Genomic DNA, 9,001 nt, shown 5'->3' on the forward strand with positions numbered 1-9,001 from the left:
AGCAGGCTCTTCCCGTCAGCACATCTGCTTTAGTTTACATCGGGGGGGTTGAGTTGGGGGGGTCGGCCGCAGCATCAGGCAACATTGTGATGAGGTCAAAGTTTTCTGTCATGAAGCTGCAGGAGCTTCTGTCCGGGACAAAAAGCTGGAAGAATCCATGGAAAAAATTCCAAACTGCAGCGTTCCTGGGATGAGGTCAGAATCCTGTCAGGTAGAAGCCTCGTTCTTCTCCGTGCTGCAGGTTCTGACCCATGTTTAAAAAAAAAAAGTATGCTTTGTACCGACAGGTGATCAATAACCCAAAAGCCCGGCTCTGAAACCCAACCCCGCCGGTTCCAGCGGGAGAACAAAGGACACGAGCCGACCGTCACATTTACAAGAGTTCAGATTTACAGCGTGTGTGAGGTACGGCCGCACGCCGCCGCCGTGAACACTAACCAGGGAGGAGACGCTCTGAAGGAGCAGCACCTCCCCTTTTCCCTTTGAGGAGCTGAGAGTTCTCCCCCTTATTTTCTGTTTTGAAGAGGTTTTCCTCTGTGTATGGAGCTAAATTAGAGCCAAAATTATTTGAAACTCAAATAAAAAAAAAGAAAAAAAAAATATTTGTTTTGGGCTTAAAAAAAGTAAAATGTCTAAAACTTTTTTTAATTCTAAAATAGATTGAATTATTTTCAGCTTCAAATGTTCTGTTTTTTGGTTTGGAAACTCAAATTTTCAATTTCAAATCTTTTTTTCCAGTGTCACATCTTTTTTTCATTTGTTTCAAAACTTCTGGTTCTGTTGAGGCGGGGCTGACAAGAAAGACCAATCAGTGTTTTGGACGTGTGGTTTGTACGCGCTAAAACTTTTTACACTCGTCTTGGGACAACTTCTGACTATAATAGTGCAGACGATACAGCCATTTTCTGACCGTAATTATCGCAAGTCTCAGAGTCAGTGAACGCACCGGGACTCAAGTTACTAATCTCGTCGATTTGGATTGGTCCTCTGCGTTAGCCCCGCTCCAACGTACCAGAATGAAGCCAAAAGTTTTGAAACTGAAATTTTCAGATTCAAAAACAAAAGATTTGAAACTTAAAAAAAATTTGAAATTGAAATTTTGAGTTTTGAAACTTAAACAATTGAACATTTGAAGCTGAAAATAATTAAGTTTGTTTTATAATGGCAACATTTTTTTTACATTTCGTTTTGGCCAAACAATTTTTTTTTCAATCGTTTAATTTGGGTTTTTAAATAATATTGGCCCCGTATTAGCTCCATATATGTGCTTGGTTGTGTCCCGTATGGCTTGATGAACAGCACACACTGCAAAAACAAAGCCCCTATTCTGAAAATGTGATACATTTTATTTAAATAAGCAATGAAAGATTTTCCCTTGGGGTAAGAGAAATAGTCTTACCACAATAAAGAAATGAATTTGAGTCACAAAAATGATTGAAACTCCATTGATTAGATTATTTTTCTTGCTAAACAGAAACTTTTCACTTTCTAAAGATTCAGCTGCTCGTCCTGCTGCTCTAACCTGGACTCTGATCTCCTTTGAAGATTTTATAGATTAAAATATTAAATTTAACCCTTTAACACCTGATGCTTAAAGGCAAAATCTTTAACATACTCTAACTTTTAAACTGTTCACACAATAATTCCAGTAGATTTTGAAGGAGAAAAGCGGCTCATTATCGTGTTATTGGTTAGAAACTTACTGTAAATCAAAGAACATAAACACTGGAGCTCCAGTGTTAAAGGGTTAAAGAGCTGACAGGACTTGTGCTCTAAAAAACTAAATATTCCTGCACATTTATCTGGTTTCTAAAGCTTATTTTTAAATAAAACATGATAAAAAGTCACTTTTTTCTTGCACTTTTTGCATATTTACAATTAAAAGTTCATAAAAAATATACATTTTTTAACAATCTGTTCATCATGAACAGCAGCTGGGTTTGCTCCAGCGACCCTGTGACACTGAAATGTAAGGATGGAGTTTGTCTGGCTAAAATCAGACCAATAAAGTTTTTACAAATTCATTGTCAGTCATGTTTTCTACTTCATATTTCCTGAGCTGGTTTGACAGCAGGTGTTTCTTCTGTTCTGGCAGTAGAATATTAAACATTCGCCTCAGAGTTGTGGGTGGGACTGTAGGTAAAGAGCAACCCCGCTCCCCCTTCCCGTCACCGAGAGCTCTCTGTTTACACTCTCCCACTATCTTACAGCCCTTTATACCCCCAACCTAACAACAACAATGACTTTACCAAAAATAAGTATTCTTCAAGGAAATCTTTTAAAGTATTCTTAAGTATAGAAAAGCATATTTCCCAAAGTGTACCAAGTACATTTAAAAAAATGACGGTAGTTTACTGACAAGTATACTTCCTGGGACTAAAGTGGCCCACTTTTAGTTAAAAAAAGTATACTTAAAGTAACCTTTTTGGTAGTTTACGGGCAATAAACTTTAAGTTTACTCTAAGATTATGAAAGTACATTTTGAAGTATATCTAATGTAGCTTTTAAGGGTTTCCTTTTATTGATAAACTTCTATTGATAAGTATTAAATTACATTTTTAATATACTGGAAATATCCAAGAATACATCTAATCCACTTTTAAGTCTGTGTAACAAAATGTTTAAGGACAGTGACAAATATAGTTAGACTTGTAGTATATTTCTAAGTATAATCCTAGTTTATTTCACATGAACATACTTATGAACTTGTAAAGTTTATCTCTAATAAGTACCTAAAAGGTAAACTAAAACTATCCTTTTTTATTATTTTATTTATCTCCGTCTTTAATTTATAGCCTTTAATTTACAGTTTGCATTTAGAATTTTCATTCTTTCGTGTTTAGCTCAATTTGACGTGGGGGCGGAGTCACATCAAAGAAAGGATCACCTCTGTCTGTATATAAAAACTGGACTGAGTGAGTGTAATGTCACCAAGAAAAAATGCTTTACTTTTGTGTCCAACCAAATGAAGTTTACTTAGTCACCATTTTTTCTCGATATGAACGCCGGCATATTGGAGCCAGATGACATCAGTGAGCAATGATTGGTCCGAGTCACCGTTTCTATGGGAACCAATCTGGCCAATCAGGAGGGAGCTTGTTGGAGGGCCACACCCTTATTATAAAATGCTATTACCACTTATTTTTGGTAAAGGGTATTTATGAGTGCTCCTGATTCACAACAATTCAAATAAAGAAATGCAGCTTAATTTTCTATACATTTGTCCTCCATCATCAGAAAAACGCTACAAGTACGTGTTAAAAACACATTTTAAACGCAGCATGAGAAGATGGAGTTTATCTTCTCTTGGGGCAGAAGTGGTTCCCATGGAGGCGAGAACGCGGAGCTTTAAGAGGTCTGTCCCACAACCCGTCTGTCATCAGCGGGGCCTCACTTCTCCGCCACCCTCTGGCGGGTTCACCCGCGCTCTCATGAATCAGCTGTTATCAAGCCGTGTGACTTGGGCGTCAGGCTGCACGTTGTATCTGTACATCTGCGGCGCGTTAGGGGCGCTCGGGTTAGAGCAACACAGTCTGGGAGCCACCGTCTTCTGTTGACCGCTAATCCTTCCTCTCATGTGCCGCCGCCGCCGCCGCCGCCCCCCCAGCACAGAGCCGCTTTCCGGTGGCTGGAGGAGCTCCGAGCGGCTCAGAGGAAGAGCGTCATTTGGTTCTCCGTCTCTGCTGCTGCTCCTGCCTCCGCTCTTCAGGGAGGGGGCAGTGTTGGTCAGACTGCGGCGCAAACACGCCGACAGCAGGGAAAAGGGACTTTTTTGAAGTGCATCCCCTTCAATCAGATGACCTTTGACTCCCCCCTCGGCTGTTTAATGCCCCCTCCATTCTACGCAGGTTGGTGGAGGACAAGTGCAGCAACCTGTGACAACATCCTGGATCTAAATCCATCACAGCCCCCTGCCGCCATGCACCTGCCACTCTCGCTGCCCGACCCCCCAAACACAGCAGGAACTCTCCTCACCTGATCGGAACTTTCTTCGTATGAGGATGGAGTGCTCAGAGCCCAGCAGAGTCATAATGTTCACAGTACAGTTCCAGCGCTCGCAGGTCTCAAACAGCAGCCCCCCAGACGTTGACCCCGGCGACCTCCTCCGCAGTCCAGACGAGGAAGAGGAGGCCCGCTGTGCCTCATGGAGGGAAAGAGCCGAGCGAGGAGAGCCGCTTTCTGCCACGGAGCTCCTGCCTCCCCTCCTCTCTGCGAGTCTGTGGGCCGATGAGGCTTTGGTCCCATCCAGCTGAGAGCTCTGAGCACGCCAGGGACAACACACAGATATGCCCCGCTCAGGGAGGGGCCAAGCAGCCAGGGTTCCCTCCAAGCCCCTCCCACGAGGCCCGAGGCGCAGCAGGGTTTGGCTGATGACTCCTTCCTCCTGCGCCACCAGAGTAAATATATCTGCCTATCAGCCCAGCTGACTGTCATTAGGGGGGAGGGGGGTACTGTAGACGACGAGGAAAAGATCAAGATAGACGGTCCCAGTCTGATAGGAGGACGGCACTGCTGTGTGTGTGTGTGTGTGTGGGGGGGGGTGGGGGGCTTATGGATCATATACTGACGATAATGATAAAAAGTTAGACGGCCCCAACCCCCTTTTTTTATCGTCATAGGTTTTTTTCTACAGCATCTTTTGATCTCATAAACACCCCCAAAAGAAAACAAACAAACAAAAAAAAAGTTTCATACCCATGATTATCAAAACTGTAACTTCTGGATTTGCATTTTAATGTGAAGGGATCCATACAAGGTTGTATGTCGACTGTAGTGATGCATATCATGTGTAAAGTGTTACATGTTGATTGTAACTTTCTGCAAATTGAAAGTAAACTTTTGCAAATCAAAGATTAAGCATTGCATGTCGATTGTAAAGCAGTGCATGTCAATTGTAAAGCGTTGCATGTCGATTTTAAGGCGTTGCATGTCAATTGTAAAGCGTTGCATGTCAAGTGTAAAGCGTTGCATGTCGATTTTAAGGCATTGCATGTCAATTGTAAAGCGTTGCATGTCGATTGTAAAAGGTTGCATGTCAATTGTAAGGCGTTGCATGTCGATTGTAAAGCGTTGCATGTCGATTGTAAAGCGTTGCATGTCGATTTTAAAGCATTGCATGTCGATTGTAAAGCGTTGCATGTCGATTGTAAAGCGTTGCATGTCAATTTTAAAGCATTGCATGTCGATTGTAAAGCATTGCATGTCGATTTTAAGGCGTTGCATGTCGATTGTAAAGCGTTGCATGTCGATTGTAAAGGGTTGCATGTCGATTGTAAAGCGTTGCATGATGATTGTAAAGCGTTGCATGTCGATTGTAAAGCGTTGCATGTCGATTGTAAAGCGTTTCTTGTTGATTGTAACTTGAAGGGAAATTTTTGCATAATAAATGCAAAGTGTTGCCCAACAAGTAAACTATTGCGATTTAAAAGTAAACTGTTGCATATCAAATGTTAAGTGTTGCTTGTCGTTTTTAAAATATCACATGTCGATCGGAAACTGTTGCTCGTCGACTGTAAAGTGTTGCTTGTTGATTGGAATCTGTTACATGTTGATTGTAAAATTTCGAATGTCGCTTGTAACTTGCGCATGGAAGTGAACTGTTGCATATTAAACGTGAACTGTTGCATGTCAGTTATAGTGTTGCATGTCGATAGTTAAGAGAAAAGGATTGAAGATGTGAAATTTGATCATCTACAACATAGGGTGTGTTGCAGCTGTACCAAAACTGTGCAGACTGGAGGAAAAAGGTTTACAGAGTGACAGCTGTGTGAGCGATGACCTGTTTAAGGATTCGTAAAGGATTTCCAGCAGAAAAATGGAGGGAGGCCTCTCTGGAACTCTCACTTTGTTTATGACAAGTCCTTTCATGACTGACGACGACTGAAAGCTGTCCCGATCTGTAAAAATCAGCATTTCTTCTTGATGCTGCATCTGCTTACCCCCCGCGTCTGTCGATGTGCTCAGGAAGACAACAGCTGATTGGCTGTGCCGTGTCTGCGACAGCTCAGTGTTTGTGGCCAGAAAGCTTCTGAAGCCACCAGGAGTCCGGCGAGCGGCGTCAGCCGGAGCTCCACCAGCTCTTTGTTCTCAGATTTTACGACTTTATGAAGTTTGACACAAAACCTTAAAAAATATAAACAGCCTGAAAATGTGATGAAGTAGAACGCGTTCTTGTTTTTGTTACAGAGCAGAACTTTGCTGCTTCACTGAAACCAGATTTAGAGGATTAATGTTCACGGCTGAAGACGCTTGGCTCGTCTGAACAACAAAGCTCACCACCAAACAGACTTTGTGTCCTGACAGTATGAAAAAGAAGATTTTATCATCATACATCTTCATGATTTTTTTATTTTACCAGCAAAACGGAGGATTTGTGCGTTAGCTCTTAGCCAATGTGTGTTTTATCCTTTCGTCTTTCAATTTAGGCACCAAATCTGATCTCGTTTTGGAATGAAAATAACCAAACTAAATGCACAGAGAAGAGATAGTAGGGGAAAAGCTAAGAATAGCAAAAGATTTAAGAGAACATTTTACATTGTATTTTAAAATAGTTGTATTTAGGCCTACTTACAATATAATAAAAGATTTTGATAAGCCATAAAAGATGGAATTTTTTACACTTCAAATAATGGAACATAAAACGAAAATCAACACTCTTGTTTAAACAAAATGCTTGTTTGCAACACTTGGTCAAATATTTCAGTTTTTTTAGGGTTGGGAATTGATAAAAAAAAAATTAATTGCAAAACTGGAAAAAAAAATAATCACGATCATTTTTTGTATTTACAGTATTTGCCAACCACTTATTTGCGAATTATCACAATGTGAAATCGCACACAAAACTGTACATTTAGAATATTTATTTTTAATTAGTGTGACTAAAGCTGATTTAAAAAAAATCTGATTAATCGCACTTCTGTGTTGTGATTAATCACAATATTTTACCAGGTAAATTTTATTTGTACAATATGGTACTCGGCCATGGATCAAGTAGTCCGCTTTCTGTGAAAAAGTGATCTAAACCAAAAAAATAACAAGAATAAAGTATTAAAGTACTAAAAACTGATTGAATATTTATGTCTTTTGTACATTACCCTGGTATAAGTGGGATAACACCCGCTGAAAAGTTTTAACGCACATCGTGGAAGCCTGAACCTCCAGGTTAAAGCGAAGGACCGTCTCTTTGATTAGTTTGCATTAATAAATCCTAACATGTTAACTCTTTTTGATTAATTGCGTGTGTTAACTCGTTGATGTTCACCACCCCAGTTTTTATGGATCTTGTCCATCAGTCATTTAAATTACACTTGGATGACCTTAAGATCTTGCTAATTGTGTAGCATCGCCACCTTTCTTTGTAAAGTTGTGACAAAAGTTTTCAATCAGGGTTCAGGTCTGGAAATTGAGTTGCTTGTGACACATTTTGTATTTAATGTTGAGTCTTTGATCCACACCGACTAATCTACATGATGTGGAGCAACGTCCTGCTAAGGAAACAACCCTAGAGGTAGAACATATCCACAGAAATGATTTTAAAATTCCTCACACAGAAGAATTATCAAGTTCTGTTGTTGCCTAAACCTTTACATTTCTTTTAAGTCCCCCAGATTTCCTGCAGAAGTGGTCAAAGCTGAAAACTCCTGACAAAGGATGACCAGTGATATTTTCTGAACTTCTGTCTGATTTCTCTTTCTTTCATTGATTAACTTTTTTTAAGCTCTCTGTGAATTCAACCCTGTGAGCTTCTTCTGAACCCTTGTCTTCATCAAATCTGTTGTTTTTATTAAAAAACATGTCAGAGATCACTCAGTGCTATTGTTTGACTCTGAAAAAAATGTCATCTAAGTTTGTAGTGGTGGTTATTTTGTTTTTGTTTTTGTTGTGAAGCCTCAACAGAAGCTACAACAACCCAGTGATGAAGTTAAAGTAGCGCCTCTGATGCAGAGCATGAAGTTGAGCCTCATAAAGACTGAAAGCTGAAGTCGTGCTCAGAGATCATTCACTTTCTTTAACCCTTTAACACTGGATATGTCACTGACGACACCTAAACAGATTATTATTTACCTATAAAATAAAAGTTGGTGAAGTGAGGGTGTCCTTGTGAACCTTTGAGATATCTATAACTGTAATTTGTTCATCGAGAGCTGTTTCTGTCTCATACTAACAAAATTCTTGACATACGCTCACCTTCACAAAATATCATCAAGTACTGCATTTTCAGCATTATAGAGCGAACCAGACTATTTTCCAATTTATGTCACCAAATTATAAGGAGATTTAAGCGAGACAAGAGTCAGAGATCAGTCCAGAGCAGACTTTATTTAATGCTTTTACAATAATTCTAGAACTTGTTTGTGATACACGACACGTTAGCGTATTCTCAATGTCTGCAACTCCTAAAAAACACATTGATACCGCTAAAACAATATTGTGACTACGCTAATTCCCAAACTTGTTAGTAACACAAAAAAAAAAAAAACACAGTCCGACACCGCTATGCATTAGCCTTGTTAGCAAATTCAGGTTTGCAAAACCTGTAACTCCCGAGCTCATTCGCAAAACAAAAAATAAAACACTAAAACAAACGTTACTGTGAAGATGCTAACTCCCAACCTTTGTAGTGACACGTTGGGGGGGGACACAGTCTGACATCACTAAACGTTAGCCACATTAGCAAATTCACAAAACCTGTAACTTCCACCCTAGTTTGCAACACGTTTATAAAAAAAAAAAACACACTGATACCACTAAAACAAACATTACTGTGAGCACGCTCATTCCCAAACTTGTTAGAACACATAAAAAAACACAGTCCGACACCGCTACACGATACGCCTCGCTAGCAAATTCAGGTTTGTAAAACCTGTAACTCCCAAATTCGTTTGCAAAACATAAAATAAAAAAACACTAAAACAAACGTTGCTGTGACAACGCTAACCTCCAACCTCGTAGTGACACGTAACCAAAACACAGTCCGACACCGCTACACGTTAGGGACATT

General features: G+C 40.0%; 1 protein-coding gene across 1 annotated transcript in view; it reads right to left on the minus strand.

Annotated features, from left to right (window-relative positions):
• Positions 1 to 4,387, minus strand: part of myocd (myocardin) — a 33,942-nt gene extending 29,555 nt beyond the window's left edge. The window contains exon 1 of the mRNA XM_024285660.2: positions 3,976 to 4,387. Within this exon, the coding sequence (XP_024141428.1) occupies positions 3,976 to 4,030 (55 nt within the window). The 5' untranslated portion in view covers positions 4,031 to 4,387. The remainder of the gene's footprint in view (positions 1 to 3,975) is intronic.
• Between the last annotated feature and the right edge of the window lie 4,614 nt (positions 4,388 to 9,001).

Source organism: Oryzias melastigma, linkage group LG19 (assembly GCF_002922805.2).
Source record: "Oryzias melastigma strain HK-1 linkage group LG19, ASM292280v2, whole genome shotgun sequence".
NCBI lineage: Eukaryota > Metazoa > Chordata > Actinopteri > Beloniformes > Adrianichthyidae > Oryzias > Oryzias melastigma.